Source organism: Leptosomus discolor, chromosome 15, assembly GCF_034619465.1.
Source record: "Leptosomus discolor isolate bLepDis1 chromosome 15, bLepDis1.hap2, whole genome shotgun sequence".
Taxonomy (NCBI): Eukaryota; Metazoa; Chordata; class Aves; order Leptosomiformes; family Leptosomidae; genus Leptosomus; species Leptosomus discolor.
The window spans coordinates 17,939,834-17,958,465 of NC_141405.1; the positions used below are offsets into that span (position 1 = coordinate 17,939,834).

Consider the following 18,632-nt stretch of genomic DNA (forward strand, 5'->3'; position numbering starts at 1 on the left):
CTCCACCAGTTTAGCAGGGCAAATCTATTCCCTCAGCTCTGGTTCTGGCCACTCCCCTTCTCCAAAAGCATGATCAGAATCTTCTCTTGCTCCTTCTGGCTTGTTCCAGTACCTGTGCAAATCAGGAGGAAACTACCAAAACAGCTCCATGGTACTAGTTATAAAGTGGTGAGTGCAGAAGCAGGCCAAGTACTATACTGGAACGTCTTTGGAAGGGTTCAGAGAAGAGCAAAGACAGTGGGAGCTGGAATAGATCATAGACTGACACTGGGTGACCAAATATATGTGATTTAGCCAAACACCACCTTAGCGCTCAGTCTGGGGAATCATGAACAGCAGCCACGGCACAAGTCCCTCCATCATGCAAGGAGCTCTCCCTTCCAGAGTCCTGGGAACTGCAGGAACACAGTGGCTGCTCCTCAGGTGCACCATGTCCCAAAGGAGCCAGGGCCATCAGGAAGAAGACATGCCCTTCCCCTTCCACACCACGTCACGGGGTAACTTGTACCAGCCTGCTTGTACTTTCTCAAGTTCTTTATGGGACAATGACACGCTGCACCCCCTATCTCTTCCCAGAAAGTTCAACAGCATCATCTAGGGCTATGAAGGCATATGACTGATGGAGAGTGAAGGGGCTTCTGCAGAGGGGAAAAACTGGAGGCCAGTGTTATCAGGACTGCAAAGCGAAAATGAGGGCAAGAAAATAATTAAAATTCTCTATTTCCCTCCCTAGTCTCATACACGTCAATCTTCTGGCTCTCTCATCTTTGCTTTTCTAGCACAGCAAATAACCTAGCAGCTGTCATTTCCTAGAGACTGGCGGATCCTTTATCTCCCAAGACATGTTCTGTCAGCCAGTCTGCAGAATCACAGGAATCTTTGGTCTGGCATCAGTCCACAACTGAGTACGCAGGAATAAATCACACAGAATCACAGAATCACAAAATAGCAGGGGTTGGAAGGGACCTCTGGAGATCATCTGGTCCAACCCCCCTGCCAAAGCAGGTTCACCTAGAGCAGGACTCACAGGAACAAATCCAGGTGGGTTTCGAATATCTCCAGAGAAGGAGACTCCAGAACCTCCCTGGGCAGCCTGTTCCAGTGCTTTGTCACCCTCAGAGTAAAGAAGTTTTTCCTCATGTTGAGGTGGAGCTTCCCGTGCTCCAATTTGTGCCTGTTGCCCCTTGTTCTGTCACTGGGCATCACTGAGAAGAGCCTGGACCAATCCTCTTGACACCCACCTTTTAGATATATGTAAGCGTTGATAAGGTGTTGGGTTTTTTTCTTTCTTTCTTTCCTTTTTTTTTCTTCTAGGAATTTTTATTAAACCAAGAATTTTATAATCCAATTTATGTTTCTTTGCTCAGCTATCAATTCTCACTGTCAACTAAAACAGTGGAGATATTTTGAGCTTTTCCACAGTAAAGAATTACAAAATTAAAGAAAGGAATGCTTTAAACTTTTGTGCTCTGCTGAAAATTCTTTTCCCCCGGCTTTATAAAACATTAATTTGTATTTTTTATTGTACTATTTTTTTTAATTTTAAATCAATATGTAATCTAGGACTGGCATATGTTTTGCTATCCTCGGCATTGCTCTGTACATAAGCTTCAAAGTTTCCTTTCCTTTTATACTTTGTTTTATATTTTGCACTGTTTTTCTCAATATTTAATAGTTTTCCCATGTTTAGATTTTTTTCCTTCGGTGAAGCAAAGTTCTAGATTGTGGTCCTGGATCTTTTCATTAAACACTTGGAACCCCAGTGGGATTATTAACTGCCTTTTGAGCAGCCTCTTTAGCTTGGTGGACTTGTAGTATGGCTACAGCTTCATCAACCTTCGAACGAAGAGACTCAGGAGACTCGAGCAAGTGGAGGAGTTCAGAGTTGTCAATCTCCAACAGCATACCAGTGATCTTACCTGCCAGATTAGGGTGCATGCTTTGAATGAGAGGAAACAGACGTTCACCTAATATCTGCTTTTGTTCTTGTGGAGGGGCAGGAGCCAACATAGAAGCAGCCAAGGGTTCCTGACTTGGTACATGGACAGCAGGCTGTGTACTGAGATGCTGCTGAGGATTATGAACATCTTCAGCGTATTTGTGTGGTGGCACTGTGCGTACAGCAGGAGCAGCTGCAGTGGTGGCTGCTGCAGGGTGTGGACCCATTGTTTGTGTTGATGTATCAGCAACACGTTGTGTTGACACGACTCGTGGAGTTTGTGAAGAAGCTGGTCTCACGGTACTAAGTGGTGGTTTGGGTGCTGCTGGGCAGATAGCACCAGGCATATTTTGGAACGGATGAGGTCTGGCACCCTGAGCAGTCCAGCGAGGACTGGGTCTAGCAAGTTGAGTGAGTTGATTAGTAGGACAGTCTGTGGCACGGTTCTGAGTCTGTGGGATGGCTGCCATGAAGTAACCTGATGGAGGTGCTGGTTAGTAAGGGTAGATTACAGGATTAAGTACTGCTTTTACACTTGCCATTCTCTGCATATACTGGTTGGTGAGATGAGTTTGGAGCTCTTCTTTATGCTGGGTTGGAGCTACATACAATGGTTTAGTAGCCACAATTCTACCATTCATTTCTGTGACAGCTTTGGTGGCTTCTTCTGGTGATGAAAAGCATACAAATCCAAATCCTTTCCTGTGGCCACCTTCCATCACGACCTTTGCACTAGTGATTGTACCAAACAGGGAGAATTCTTTTCGAAGATGGTCATTGTCAATTCCATCATCAAGATTTTTCACATAAAAGTTTACAACCTGGTATCTGGTGATCCTGTCCTGCTTCATTTGTTCAAACTTGCGCTTCAGCTCCTTCTGTCTTTCCACCTTTTTCTGAGCCCGGCCAGTGTAGATTTGTTTCCCATTGAGCTCTTTCCCATTCATCTCATCTACAGCTTTTTGGGCATCTTCATGTCTTTCAAAACTAGACAAAGTCTTTGGATTTTCCACTCTCATCGGTCATAACTTCCACACTTAGGGCAGGACCAAACTTGCCAAAGAGTTCCTTAAGTCTCTCATCATCCATGTCTTCTCCAAAATTCTTGATGTAAACATTGGTGAATTCCTTTGCTCTGGCTCCATGCTCTGCCTCATGTTCCTTGCAGGATTTAAATCATCCAACAAATACTTCGTGGTCATTAAGCAGCATAGCATTCATTTTTTCGATAGCTCTTTCTGCAGCTTCTTGTGTCTCAAAATGTAAAAATCCATAACCCTTGGATCCATTTTCATCACATACCACCTTACAAGACAGGATATTTCCAAAAGCAGAAAACATGTTATAAAAAGCTTTGTTATCAATTGATTTGTCCAAGTTTTGATGAAGAACTTTCCTACACTGCTTTTGCATAGAGACCGATCACACTGTGACCACATGATGCACATTGTTTTGCCTTTAATGACATCAAAGTTCATGGTATCCAGAGTGTGTTCAGCATTGACGGGCTGCTGGAAGTTGACATAGGCATAGCTGAGTGGATGGAGAGGATGGGCCCGGCAGGGCTACGCTGTAACTTCTCATAGAGCATGGCCTCCATCGTGTCGGGGTGCAGGTCCTCCACAGAGAGGGAGATCATGGAGTATCTTGGGGCTCTAAAGGTCTTTAAGCCATTAATTTGAAGGGACAGAGGTGTCATAGGGCAAAAGAGGAGCCCTTTCCTTTGGGGGAACATAGTTGCCTGGTTTAGAGCCCTGGCTTATCAGCTCACGCCTCTCAGATTAGCAGGTAACATTACTGTTAGAGACAGCAGGCACATCTGCTTTCTGCAGGGGCATGCAGAGGCTTTAAGCAAAAGGTTACTGATATGGAAATTTGCAGACATGATTCATGAATCTTCACAGAAGCCGAAGCTACAGCAACCTTCAGGGGGAAAAAATTGTGTCTTTGGTCTTGATGTTGGGATGGGGATCACACCAGAGAAAGAGCTGTCTTTGTACACTACAGCACACCTATGAAGGAGCTGAGGGAGTTAATCTAAACATTAGGCAACTGAGATTTCAGTCACATGAGTAGCTGTTTTCTTTGACCTTTCAAGGTCCAGCCCAAATCTGAATGCACGTTGAATTGATTATGTGATCCAAAATGATTGAAGGTTCTATGCTATGAACATGGTTGTATAATAAGTTGTAGTCGGTTTTGTCTGAAGGCACAAAGGTTATGCAAGTAGAATGTTTGGTCTAAGATTTAACTCACATACAGATTACAATGCTCAGGATAAAAAAATGATATTTCTTGACTCGAAGTGCCAGTGCGTTGTGAGCCTGGCTGCTACCAACTTCGGCCCAGTGGAGAAACAAGACAATTTTGACAGGGGCAATACCACAGCAGTTAGTAGTTATCCAAGCTACCTTCCCACTAGCTATTTTAAGAACCCTCCAAGTCTTGCTCTGTTGGGACTGCAGTCCAAGCATAAGAACTAAGAAAGATTTTAACTAAACCTTTTCAGACTGAAGCTCACCTTATAATTTCCTTCTGGTCCTTTTTTTTTTGGTATGGCAGAGAATTACCCAGGTGCATGTACTGGTGACATGTTAAACTTGGGTGACTTGCCACTGATTCACAAAGGAGAGGTAGTTTGAGGATATCCTTTCGAGGTATCTTATAAGACTTAAGTCTTTTGGTATTCGCTCCACTTGAACTAGCTAGCTGGCACATGAGTGTCCCCTTTCATATCTCTTAATAAAATTCTCTGATTACTCACCCTGTCTGCTGGTAGGCTTACTGTGTACCGGTGATCACTGGGGAGACTCATAGCAACTTTGTCATGATCCAGTTAAAAAATGGAAAGTACTGCAATGACTAATGCTAGTTTCTGGATGAATCTTGTTATATCTGAAGTATTTGTGGATTATCTGAAAGAGTTTAAGATTTCTTAACAACAATATAGTTGTTTATCCCACCAAGAAGAAGACAATAATATGTATGCTGCTGGAATTCTGCTGTTCGTATGGTTTATATACTGCAATAGCTAAGAATAAGAAAAATACAACAGATTTCTTCTCTTACATAAGCTTCAAAAGCTGTCCAAGCTAACTTTAATTTGATAGAAAACTTTGTATGTTTGGAAAGTGTGATCACATCTCCCAAGAGAAAGTCCAGTCCTTTTCACATCAGATAAAGGACATGCTGCCACTTAGCTCAGGGAGTAAAGACAGATGACAAGAAAGTGCCTGCAGACATTTATTTGAACTGTTGAATTAGATTTCTTTGGTTGTACTTATGACAACATTTTTCTTTAGATTTCCAGGTGTTCCTGTCACCTGCCTTTTATTAAGTGAAGTTACAGGAAGCCAGTTTTGAGTCTTTGAGTGTTGGCACAGGAAACTACTCCAGTGTGTAAAAAGGCGTAAAATGCGTTGCTGTACTTCACATACCACAATACTTACAAGAACTTGATTCCTGTGCAGTTTTAAAGTGGCACATCAAGAGATGTGTACAAACCACCACAATGAAATAGCACAGCTCTTCCTCTGAATTTAAACCAATCAATCACCAAGTAAGTCAAAGTTGTGAATATTACAGTTGAATAATTTCATGATTTGAGAAAATTGGCCTTTGCTCTACAAGGAAATCAGAGATTCAGACAGCACTGAATATACTGAATATAAAGCCAGCGCACACATATCAAGTAAACTGAGATGAGATGACAGATTTTAAAAATTGTTCCTTTAATATCTAACTCCAGGCAGACGAAGAAAAACCAGCTTATCTCAGGAAAGAAATATGACCAATGAAGTCTGGGGGTCTTCTGTCCCTGGAGGCTTTCAAGGCAAGGCTAGAACAAAGACGAAGTTCACCTGATGTAGGTGCTGCCGTACAGTAATTGTCAGTGACCAGGGTCTGACTGATCACAACTGAAATTTAGGAATTTGCTTGATGTGCCCAGATTCCCAGTGTAGTCTCAGTCAGGAGTCAAGGTGCCTTCTGCAGTCAGCAGATAAAAATGGGACCTTTCTAAGCACAATTCCTCTTATCTAAGATCAGAATTGCAACCTGGAGGGGGTTGTAAAGAGAACATAGGAAGTCCTGGTTTTTAGATAGCTAATATTTAGTGATACGTGTCCTTTCTGAGTCTCATCCTAGCTGTACAGTATTTATTGAAGGAATGTGCTGAGAGAAGAATTTTCCCCAGGTTTTACTCTACCTTCTCATATTTGGAGCTCATCAGACTCCTTTGGAATGTCCCAGCTGCTTGTGATAGGAGGTTAATCTTTTAATGAGATTTTAGAAGACTTTATTGCTAGTTTTATGTAAGAAGTCCAGAATCCCAGTGTCAGAAGCTTAGTAAATAAGGTTTGTTGGTCTGGGGAATTCCACAGATCTGGAGCAAAAATTACAAGAGAATTTACTCATGCATTAGGCTGTCCAATAGTCAGGAGCTTATTCTTCTGCACAGTCAGTGAAGAGAAAGAATCTTCTCTATTTGGCAACTCAGATCTCAAATGGAGCCTATTTTCTGTTGCTTCAGCAATTCTTATAGTGTATTAAGCCTTGAGCGTCATCTTTATAGCAGAGCCATTGAAAGCAAAACCAATATACACATTTTTTCCATTACACCATTATTATATATAACATAATATAGTTCCATATAACAAAAAAAGTCATGTTTATTAAATACTATTAATCAGCTGCAAGCCCCATAGTAACTTAATGCTTCATGTGGAGTGAAGTTTTAGGCTTGGATACATCATTACCAGAAAGTTTGTATTATCTGCTAACTGTGACTAATGGGAAACTCATAAAGATCTCAAGAATGCAAATTCTTTATGAAGTATCCTCAGTTTTCTTTGATTGTTTTTCATTGAGCCTTACATTTTTCAAGTGAAATGGAAATTGCATGAAAAGCATATTCCTTCTCCAGCTTCAGAGGCTCGAACGTCACTAATAATGTACAGTTCTTTTTCACAGAAGACATTTCTTGGTTTTGTTGGAAGGCCATTTCTATAGCTGTAAGTAATAGGAAGCTCACATGAGAGGGACTGCAAGGAAAATTCGAAGGTTTATTTCCATTTTTCTCAATAAATTATGCATTGAAATCAGTCATTGTGTTAAAACTCCTGACTTGTTGCTGTCAGGTGGAGCTGAGTAAGAGCCAAGGACTGTTTCATTAGGAAGACAGGACTAAATGGCAATGACACTTCTCAACCCAGTAGGATCTCGGCTGGCTAAATAGAAAGCAGCTGCTGAATTGTTTGTTTAAACTTCAGGCTGGTAGTCTCCTATTACGCTTTCTATGCTTTCTAGGAATTACTGTCTGGAAAAGGGAACATCCCTGGCAGTAAAGCTGGTTTTCTGGGCACCTGTGAAGGAGAAGGTAGTAGGGGTGTGATAGTACAAGATGCAACCGTTACATTGGTCTGCCCTCCGTGTATGCTGTGCCTCACTCTGTTCAGTGATTCCAGCTCTTTATGTGGAGCATTGCCACCCATCCTTCTGTCCTGCCATGATTTTGCAGTATATTCTAATTCTGGCCTGAACTGAAACATGATTATTCCCAATGAATTGTTTGTTGTGATTCCAACCTTCTTTGCTGATTTTCTGCTATGTTTCTGGCCTCTCTTAATCTTTTAATATTATTTCTCCTCCTCTCTCATGTTTGGATCACCTCTCCATGAAGCTCATCTGTGAATTTAATTAATGAGTGATTGCAGTGGTCTGGGAAATAAGAGATACAATGAGACATAACATACTCTGTCCTGCATACACGCAGTTTTATCCATTACTGTCCCACCCCGTCCTTCCCTTGCAGCTGTTGATCCATTATTCAGAGGTTGCAATATTGCTCATGAATTTTTCTGTGGCAAATTTTTGAGACATTACCTTAAATGCCCTCACTAACTAGCTCCAGGTAGTTCATCATGCAGCACCCTGCCCCTCCAAGCATGGTGGGTCTGGATCCCACCTTGCTGGCTGGAATCCTCACACTCTTGCTCCACAGGGCGAGACACCTAAAACTCAGGCTTTGCAACACTCAGCATTGCAGGGCCTAGACTGACTCTCAGATCTAGCCCCTAAATCACCCCTTAAAACATAACTGCTGGTAATTTTCAAAGGTTTCTCTTCCAATTATACCTATTAAGATTTCAACATAATTTCTGAGCACCAAGAGGGGAAGACCGGAGTCACCTTCTAAATATTCTTCTTTGGCAGAAGCATAGTGAACATTCCCAACAAATTCCTACTTCTTGGTTTCCCTGTGACTTCTTTTCTTTTTCTACCCTCCCTCCCACCCCCTTCTTTTTACTTTCCAGGAGATTATAACAGAGGTTGACAGAGTGCTAATCTTGCTGAGGATTACGCGTGAGGAATCTCTATTGATTTCCTTTTCTTCTTTTACAGAAATAATAAAAGTCTGCATTGCAGGGTTTTGGGAGCTGCTGGGGATGATAAGGCACTTTTTTCTAACATTAACTTTAAGGGTTTTGCTTGCATAAAGTATTGATTTATTACAGAAACTACAAATAATGTACTTAGTAAAGAACAAGTTATATTTAAATAACTGTAAATCCTCATTAGTATATGTAATACCTGAGACATAATAATGCATGCAAAGGAATATTGTTATTATTTTCATATAGTGCTGTAGACTATAGTGTTACACAAACTGTGCTTGTAGTCCCTCAGATACTTACTCTACAATGTGGTGTGTCTGTCCTATTGGGCAAGTGTTTGATTTCTAGCAAGTGGATATAATTCTGTAATAATGGCATTTTTTCCTTTGCATTTTCATGCGGTTTGCACTAGTTTGAAAAGAATTCTGCCAGAATGACACCAGTCATTGCTATGGCTGGAAAAGAGAGGTTGTACAGTTGTATCTGGAAGAAAGAGGTGGTTTCAGAAGCATTAGGCAAAGGTGTCACAGTGCATGAGTAAGAGGCATGAAGTCATGATACTTGAAATCTTGAAGAACAATATGAAACAACACCCTGAAGGTTATGGCTTCAGACAAATTGTTTATCAGTATACCTATGGTTTTGCACATTGATGCTGCGGCTGAAAAAGGACATGGGAGGGTACCTCCAGCCTGTGTTTCAGAGCCCAGACCTGAAACCTTTGCTCAGAAATGGCAAACGGGAACAGCTCCTTGACAAAGTGACAGGGTGTTACTGGAGGTCAGGTAAGGGAAGGAGAACATGAGGGGACTTTGATCACCCAGCATAGCCCCACCTGTGCATGTTGGAAGGGCTCTCCTGGCAGTGTTGTTCACTGGGAACAAAAATTCATTCAGAAAATGGGGAAAGGCACTGCCCCAAGTAGCAGAAGGGTGTGTTTGCAGTGAGTGATGGCAGAGCATCTCCTCAGGGTCTCTGGGAGCGACAGCATGTTGCAGTCTCTGAAATGAGCCTGAAGACACCTGTGAGCTTCGTTCTTTCGAAATTCAGGGCAAGTGGAGAGGGAAGGATGTTCTGCTGTCAGCGGGCGCAGCATGGGTGAGTATATCTAGTAAACCCCAGCAGTGAGTGCTAAGGTCTGGGAGGCATCTCATAATGCTGTGTACAAGCAAAACAAATACTCAACGTCCCAGAGAGGGTCACGGCCAGGAGAGAGAGTACCTTGACCTCTCATATGCCTACAGAAGAGACCACTGCTTGCCTAGGTAAATGGCATGGTATACCCTTTTGTTCCCTTGACAGAAGGTTTTGCAACAGCCAAATCCTCCTTCCAGTCCCCTCCCCTCAAGGCACAGACAGGACCTGGTGCCTGCTGTCAGAAATTCATCAAGAGTAAAGAGCAAAGACGGAGACTATTACCGCCAACTCCTGTTAATCCACCTCCTCAGACAGCCTTGGGTCATTATGTACTGCTTGTTATTTATTTATTTATTTAGATTTATCCAGAAAAAAATGAGTGTTCCTACATGTACTCCAAGGACCTGTGAAGGTCTTTAAAACCAGCTAGATCACCAGCCCTCTCCTCTCTCCTTGTTGCCTAACTTCCTCCAACACAATCTGGACAAGAGACAGTGAAATAGGCTTAATTCTTACCATCCTGCCCTTCCTTCTCAGAGCTAGCACAGGAACTGGGGCTCTCAGAAAGCCTTAGACTGTAACAATTTCAGGTCATTTCCCTCTTGAGAGGCACATATTCGAAGTAAGTGCTTGCTCTGGAAAGTGCCCTGTCACTAAAGGGTAGCTTACTTGCCTCCCTGTTGCAGAAGGATCCCTTCCATTGCTTTCACCCATGCATACAGTGTAGGATGGGAACAACTTAAAAATGGTGCCCTGGAGATGATGACAACACTGTCAGTCAGGGCTACCAATTGCCAGATTGCTAAAGGGGCTCACAATGTTTTGATATAGTGGACATGCTTCAGAAGAACTTGGGAGATAGACAACCATTTCTGCTCTTCTGTGGGAGAATTCTAGTACTGAGGTGCTCAAGAACTGTAGGACCTTGGTTTTGAAGGGCTGGTAGGTTTTTAAGGTCCTTCTGTAAAGGCAGCGCCTGTAAAAAATGTTGTGGTAGTATATAGTACAGTGACCAGTCTGCCCATCCTGGATGAGAGGGGAGTTAAAATGCACTCAAAACTTGTCCTTTTTCAAGGACTATAACTGGCAGGATGATGCCTCCTGTCCTCAAATCATCTGATCTTGTTCTGTACACCATGGGACAACATGAGGTGTAAAATTAGGTGCCTGATGTCCTTCTCCCTACGGTACCAGCTGTTAGATCTGTAGCTGCAAGGTTTACCACTCCACAAGGGTTTTATTCCTCCACTTCTCATTTAAATTAAAAGATTCTCAGTCACCACTGTGGAACACCTTGTCATTTGGAAGCTGAGAAAGTCCTGAATGCTTAAAGCTCTTGGGATGTTTAACATTGTTGGGCAGTCATTTCCCCATCAATTTTGGCAGCTGTTCCATCAGATGTTTCTTTGTAGCAGACTCCAAATCATATCATTCAAACGAAATATTTGGAATGCCTGTATCATGTTTTTTGGCCCAGTAATAGATTATTTCTCTAGAATGAACATAGAGAAATAAGGGTGAAAGCTCACACTACTAATCCCACTACAGCTGTTATCATTCTTTTTTAACTTTCCATTAATTAGGTTTCTTTCCTATCAGCAGCTCCAGAGGCTGAGTCCAACCAGCTGAAAGTCCCATTTGCCATAGTGAATGGTGTGATTTTGGAATTCAGCATTACTTTTCAGGAGAACTTTCCCAACTATTTCAGCAGGATAATAGTCAGCAGATTATTGTGAGAGATTTGCTGTTTATTGCCAGAGCTGCTCACCACTTTCAAGACTAGTAAGTAATTGTGATAGCTATCAGTACAGTTATGAGGCAGTCACAACATTAACTCCAGGAGAAACTGTCCATCCAAAGAGCTTCTGAAGCAGTGAACCTTGAGTTTGTGAAATAGATAAGAAAATTATTGCTATTTGGGACATTAGTAGAACTATTTATTACTACAGCTAAATGTGGATGCCCCTTTAAACTGAGCTCATTCCCAAAAATGTATCATGTACTTAAATAAATAGATCCCATTTACCTGAAACTCTTGAATTCAAACTAATTCAAAGCGCAATCAGTACATAAAATTTGTTACTCACGGAGATTCATTAGAGAGACATAATTTGTCTCTTAATTTCCACACAGAGTTTTGTGTTATGAGTCCCAGAAACACAGCTATCCACTGCATTTATATCTTTAGCAACTGTCATGACTCCTTTATGGCTTTTCCAATGTATGGAATAAATGTCCACACTGACTTCAGGTCGCCTACCCAGAGGTCAAAGGTCAAAGAATTTCATTAAGAAATAAGCTAAGAAATAAAAGAATTTCCCACATACGAAAAGAAATACTGGTTTAAACCTAGGGAGCTTTGGCTACCTACACAAGCCAAGGATCTTTCCAATAGACAGGATCCCAGACTTCAGCCACCTCCTGACTTCTGCTGTGATCAGGAGATGGGCACCTCCAGAGGTGATATATCACATCCTAAAGCTTTCTCTGCTGTCCTCTGAAGATGCCTTTCTTTCTCTTTGTATGGCAGGAGGGACCCAGAAAACTATCCTAAGGAATCTAACTTTTAGTCAGCTAAAAACAGTGGGATGAGCTCCACACTATGTTCAACAGATATGTCAACACATACACGCTTTTCTCTCAAAATGATTGGTTTAGGAAAACCCAAGAACAAGGTGCATGCTACGGGAAACAGTTTCTGATGTTGTCGAACATTCCTCACATTGGGCTCAGCTCAAAACTGCAGTGTTATTCCATGTTTTCTTAATGCATGAGATGGAAACATATCCAAGGATAAAATTCACATATTAAGGAAGGACCTGAAACTAAGTTACATCTTGAGATTATAGTACCTATTACAGTCTGTCTTAGACAAAGGTGTCTGCTGTAGCAAATTATTTGACATTCAGGCATATAGATCCAATAAAATAGCAATAAAATAGGACTTGCCAACGTGAAAACAAGAATTGCACATTCTAGACGTAAATAAGTGAAAGCCAGGCTTCTGGCTGTATTTGTTTACCTGGGACCTAGTCTGTATTCTGACATTGCGCTGGATTTCTAGAACACTTTGAAGATAAAAGTAGTCTAAGGGCAAATCTTAAAAAAGGATGGTGGGAAGGGGAAAAAAGGAGACACCTTATCACCCCTTTCAGGTCCTATTTTGTCAGTCTTTCCATAGATAAATCAAACAGAGAACCAAGATGCCAGGACGTCTTGGTTGTATTACCATAAGATGGATTTAAATCAAATACATAAATACATTTTTTTTTAGTCAACTACACAGATAGTTGCATAATATTACTGACATTTAAAGAGACTCAGAATTTTCTGTTCATTAAAAATGTTACAGAAACCATTCTCCCATTTAATATCCCTTTAACAGACTGATTTACTTTTCTAATGTATTTTATTAACAAACATCAATACATCAGCATTTTTCCTCCAAGTCAAAGCTTGGAAGGGCAAAATTTTCCAGCTAATTGATGGACCATTTAAAAGTCATTATGAAGAATAGGAGTCATGCTGGAACAGTGCAGGGCTAAAAGTATTCTGAACCCATTCTGAAAATGTAGCCAGAGGCACTAGGGGGCTTGCTCCTGTTTGATGTTTCTTTACCAAACCCTTGTCTCCTATCACTTGGGTTAGACTCATCTCATCGAAAATCTGAACTGTCCTTTGAAGACAAGTCTCATCCTTCATTGACTGCGTAGGGAACAAATGTTCCTTTCCCACTGTAAGACAGGCTGCTTACCGAAGTGCCTGGGTCCTTAGCTGATACCTAAATGATGTGGGAGGACTCCAGGGCTTTATCTCCTCTAATGTTGTGGTTTGAGCCCACCCAGCTGGCAACAAAAGCCCCACACAGCCGCTCCCTGACCCCTACCCCATCCCCTGAGGGAAGTGAAGGAGCAAATGCAACCAAAAGGCTTGAGGGTTGAGACCCAGGACAGGGAGGGCTCACCCACCAGTTACGGTCACGGGCAAAAGACAGACTCAACTTGGGGATAACAACATATATTTAGTACAAACAACCACCACCACCACCAAGGAGAACGAGAGATACAACCAGGTCTTAAATACAGCACATCTTCCCCCCTGACACCCCTCTGCTCTTCCCGGGCTCAGCTCTGCTCCCTCTTCCCCCCAGCAGCGCAGGGGGCAGCAATGGGGGTCACAGTCCGTCCGGCACAAGGGGTCTCCGCTGCTCCTTCCCCCGCAGGGAGAGGGGCCCTCGCAGCCCTCCCCTGCCCCACCGCGGGGTCCCTCTCCCGGCAGACCTGCCCCCGCCAACCGCCCCAACGCGAGTCCTTCCCGCGGGGCCGCAGCTCCCCAACCCGCCCCAGCGCGGGGCCCTCCCGGGGCTGCCGCCCTCCCACCGACGGGCGGCTCCAGCGCGGCCGCAGTCGCGGCTGCTCCGGGCCCGGTCCCTGCTCCTCCGGCCCGGGGCCCTCCGCGGGCTGCAGGGCGACCTCTGGGCCACGCTGGGCTCCAGGGGCTGCAGGGGCTCAGCCGCCATCCTAACCGCGGGCCGCAGGGGAACCTCTGCTCCGGCACCGCTCCCCCTCTGCTTCCTCACTGACCAGGGTGTCCACAGGGCTGGCTCTCTCCCATCCACCTTCACTCACCAACACAAACAGAACAAAGAGACACAATCAACAGCTTCTTTCACTCTTAAATAGTTATTTGAAGAGGAGCCATTGGTCTGGCCTTGCCCAGAGGCAGGTCCAAAATTGGAGCCAGGGGAGATTCTCAAAGTCTCTTGCAGAAGTCACCTCTGCAGCTCCCTCCTCCACTACCAAAAGCACATCAACCCACCCCCAGACACCAAACCACCACAACTAATTATTTCATCAACTTGACTAACCGAAATGAAGAAGTAGGAGACTCACCAAAGCACCGCACAGCTCACAGTGAAGTTCTGGTGTCTCAGCAAACAGCTTAGCAGCAGGTACACACAGACTACCCTTCTGCTCACATCTCAAGGAACTTCTAAACTTTTAGTGCAGTGCTGTCTGACTTTCACTTGCTGTATGACACCCACAACACTGAGCGTGTTTCGCGCTTGTACTGGAGGAACACATGGAAGGAGCTATTATTTTTGTGTTCTCATTACCTAAAATATATCATCCGTCTAGTAACCACTAGCCTGCTGTACTGGGTTTGCGGGGCAAGGTTTTGGTAGGAGGGGGGCTACAGGTGTGGCTTCTGTGAGAAGCTGTTAGAAGTTTCCCCTATGTCTGATAGAGCCAATGCCAATCGGCTCCAAGATGGACCCACTGCTGGCCAAGGACGAGCACATGAGTGATGGTGGTAGTGCCTCTGGGATAAAGGTGGGGGAAAAGCTGCACAACAGCAATTGCAGCCTGAACAGAGAAGTGAGAAGATGTGAGAGAGACAACTCTGCAGACATCAAGGTCAGTGAAGAATGAGAGGGAGGAGGTGCTTCAGGTGCCAGAGCAGCGATTCCCCTGCAGCCCATGGTGAAGACCATGGTGAGGCAGGCTGTCCCTCTACAGCCCATAAGGTTAATGCTGGAACAGATGCCCATCTGCAGCCCGTGAAGGACCCTACACTAGAGTAGGTGGATGCCTGAAGGAGGCTGTGACCCCATGGGAAGCCCATGCTGGAGCAGATTAGCTGGCAGGACTTTTGACCCCATGGGGGACCCATTCTGGAGCAGTCTGTTCCTGAAGGGAGCCATGTCAGAGCAGTTAGTGCAGAACTGTAGCCAGTGGGAATGACTCAGGCTGCAGAAGCTCATGGAGGACTGTCTTCCCTGGGAGGGACCCCACGATGGAGCAGGGGAAGAGTGTGAGGAGTCCTCCTCCTGAGGAGGAAGGAGAGGGAGAGACAATGTGTGATGAACTGACCGCAACACCCATTCCCTGTCCTGCTGTGCCACTGAGAGGGAGGAGGTAGAGAATTCGGAAGTAAAGTTGAGCCTGAGAAGAAGGGAGAGGTGGGGGGAATGTGTTTTAAGATTTAGGGGTTTCTTCTCATCATCCTGCTCTGATTTGAACAGTAATAAACTAAGCTAATTTCCCCAAGCCAAATTTATTTTGCCCATGATGTTACTTGCTGAGTGATTTCTCTGTCCTTATCTTGACCCACGAGCCTTTTGTTATACATTCTCTCCTGTGTCCAGGTGAGGAAGGAGAATGATCAATCAGTGGCTTGGTGGGCATCTGGTGTCCAGCCAGGGTCAACCCACCACACCAGCTAATGAAGAAAAGGCAGGAAAAGAGGGTCAAGTTGTTGGATATAGCAGAAAAGATGAAAAAGCCAGGGAGAATTACAAGGTCCCTGAATAGCACTGGAAGCAGTTGCTATAGCTGCCCAGCACTTAGGGATGACTTACAATGCAACCTTTCACAAACTTACCAGGTGTCAGTGCACTCTGTATCATTCAAAGAAACAACCGGTTCTGAAGGATTTCATCTCATTTCAATGTGTTTAATTGTATCTTAGCAAAGGGATATCCACTGTCAACCTGCTTCTCTGGAAAGAATAAAGGTGGCAGCTGTGTCTTCCATGACATTCACAATAAATTACGATGAAGATGTGCTTCTCAGAGCCCTGTGTGCAACAGAAGGGTTTTCTAAAGTGGACCACTGTGGATCAGTATGGAGATATAGACCGACTTTCTGCATGACCAGGCAAGACACTTCACTCAGTGTTCCATGCAGCTCTCTTATCTCTGCTAGCTAAGCTAGAACATTTGGTTTAATAAGAGACAGTCAGAACTTTATTAACATCTTGAAGGGAAAAAAGACTCCACCGTGTCCTTTGGGAAGCCATTCCATTTATCATTAGACATATGTTTTACTTAATATCCTGTGACTGATTTCGTCCCTTGGCTAAAGAATATTCTGATGTATATTCACTTTCCATGAAGCTCGTATTAATTTAGATCACCAAGTAATGCATATGGCAACTCAGATTTACTCCCAGAGAAGACTGAGTAAATATACTATTGATGTGGCAAGACAAGATAGGAGCTTTCTCTTTCCAATCTAGGAAACATAGCTGGGTTGTGTAAATTGGAGTTCTCACCCAGGGTTTTTAGTTCATGGTAAGAAGTATCCCAGAGGAGAGGGAAAGGTCAGCCTTTTTTATAATTAGATGGCTAGACTCCATTTTAGAAAGGGGAGAGCTGAGAAATAAGGGAGCTTATTTTGGGATTGATTTGAAGAATCTATGGTGGCTGCTGAAATCTGAGCCAGACTTGGCAAAACAGTGGGGAACCTTGCCCAGGTTTTTACTTTTTTCTTGGATTCCTAAAGAAATCTGTTTTCCAGTGATGTTTGTTAGTTACTCTGTAAGACAAGTATTTGGTGCCATCAAGAAATTCCTCCTTTTCAGGAGTATTGACTTGAATCCTAAAGTGAAAATTACATGTAAGATTGTTTTGTCCAGAAATGAGGATGGGTTAAATGATACATGTTCATCATCTCTAAATCAAAGCATGTGGTGTGACTCACCCTGGCCAGCTTCATTATTGTTCTTATTATGAGATCTTCTACAAAGGTCACATTTAACTACTAAAAATAAATCCGTAGCCCAAAAAAACATTCGTTGCTCAGCAAACAGTTTGAGAAAACATAGGCTACTCCTGTGTTAAAAGTACAGATCCGGGTCACTGAGCTGACCTACTTAGGGGATATTTTAGGGCTTCCCAAAAGATTTCATGTCCTCCAAATGTCAATCTTACTTCAGTTCCATGCATCAGCATAAGTCTTCCTACTTTAGAGGAGATTGTTATTTAGATGTAGATTTTATCAAAGTTTAACTGGCTTAACATTTCTTATGAGAAACACATAAAAAGTTGAGATTAACTTGACTATAGTGTTTAGCAGCAGGAGGAGGACTTGAGTAAAACCTTATTTTGGTCCCAAATGCTATGACTGATCCAGGTTTTAGTCCCTTTGACTACAAGACGTGTAATTCTACTAAAAGCAAAGAAAACCTGACATGTGAGCAGAGTCAGGCCTCTTTGTTTGAATGCTACTGTTAGTGCTGTTTTCAGAGTGGGCTCTTCGTGAACTCAGACAATGGGTAGGACCCAAGGAGCAACCTTATTTTCAATCTCATGTTCCAGCTCACAGAATGATGAGATGTTTTCTCTGTAAGATGAATGTCCTTTGCTATTCTCTTGTTGGTATGAGTGGAGTCAATGGGGGAAAAGGCCTCCTAGCACTGATGTCATTAAGGTCAGGCCAGCATGAGCACTGGTCTTCATTTAGGCTGATGTGGCAGGACTGTCTATGTTGGGTCATCACCTATGCCTGATGGGTGTAACTTTCTCTCAGGAGATTGCTTTCACTGACCAGGGTCTTGGCCACACCACTCGTGATCCTGCAGTCTTCCAGGCATCGAAGTATTAGCAGCTTTCAGCTGGCCATTTCTTCAAGGGCTGGTGCAGGACACCTTCCCCAGACATACGTACCGGACTGGCCTCTGCATGGCATACTGCAAGAAGACGACAAGGCTGTTACAGCTAATAAGTCAGAGGAAAAAGTGTAGGACATCACAAAAGAAACCTGAGTGGAAGGAGAAACCAGGAGCAAAGCATGAAAAAACACAGGAGGACCAAGGCTTAGTTCTCCCTCTTCAGCATTTCTTACTGACTACCCTGTCCTGTTCATCCATTTCCTGCATCTTGTCTTGAAGTGCTGAAACTTCTCTCTACCTCGTGCAGAAAGTCTGGCATTTCACTTTGAGCAGACATGGTAGCAGGTACCACTCTGAGGTACGCATGTGAACCTAGTTCTCCTGCAGAGTAGGGAAACTGCTTCCAGCTGAGTCATCCTTGGCAAAATAACCTAGAAGACCTTAGTAAAAATAGTCCAAGTAACTCTGAGCAAGGTGCTTTTAAAGACCCTATCAAACCCCACAGGATATATTTAGATACTACCAAAACCCCCTTGTGAGGCTTTCCCATCTTCTAGCAGGAAGGACAGAACCATCTGTCCCCGCAAGAGGGATGTGGGGAAACATCAGTGAGAGTATGTGAGCTCAGAGTCTTTCATGATGGGACCTGATAAGGGCACAGGTGCAGACACAGTTAGCTGGAGTAGAGGATCCATTAGGTTTATTCTAGCAGTGTCCTGCATCGGGAACAGAGCAGAGCCTAACAGAAGCCACTGAGCAGGTGAGCT

General features: G+C 43.6%; 2 protein-coding genes across 2 annotated transcripts in view; one reads left to right on the forward strand and one right to left on the reverse strand.

Annotated features, from left to right (window-relative positions):
* SHISA6 (shisa family member 6) overlaps positions 1 to 18,632 on the forward strand; it is a 265,438-nt gene that overhangs the window by 169,271 nt on the left and 77,535 nt on the right. The gene's annotated exons all lie outside the window — the stretch shown is intronic.
* On the reverse strand, positions 1,736 to 3,587 carry LOC104354382 (polyadenylate-binding protein 1). The gene is given in 4 exon segments (XM_009961295.2): positions 1,736 to 2,932; positions 2,934 to 3,321; positions 3,324 to 3,479; positions 3,482 to 3,587. Coding segments are annotated over 4 exon segments (1,830 nt in total). The 5' UTR covers positions 3,579 to 3,587; the 3' UTR covers positions 1,736 to 1,743.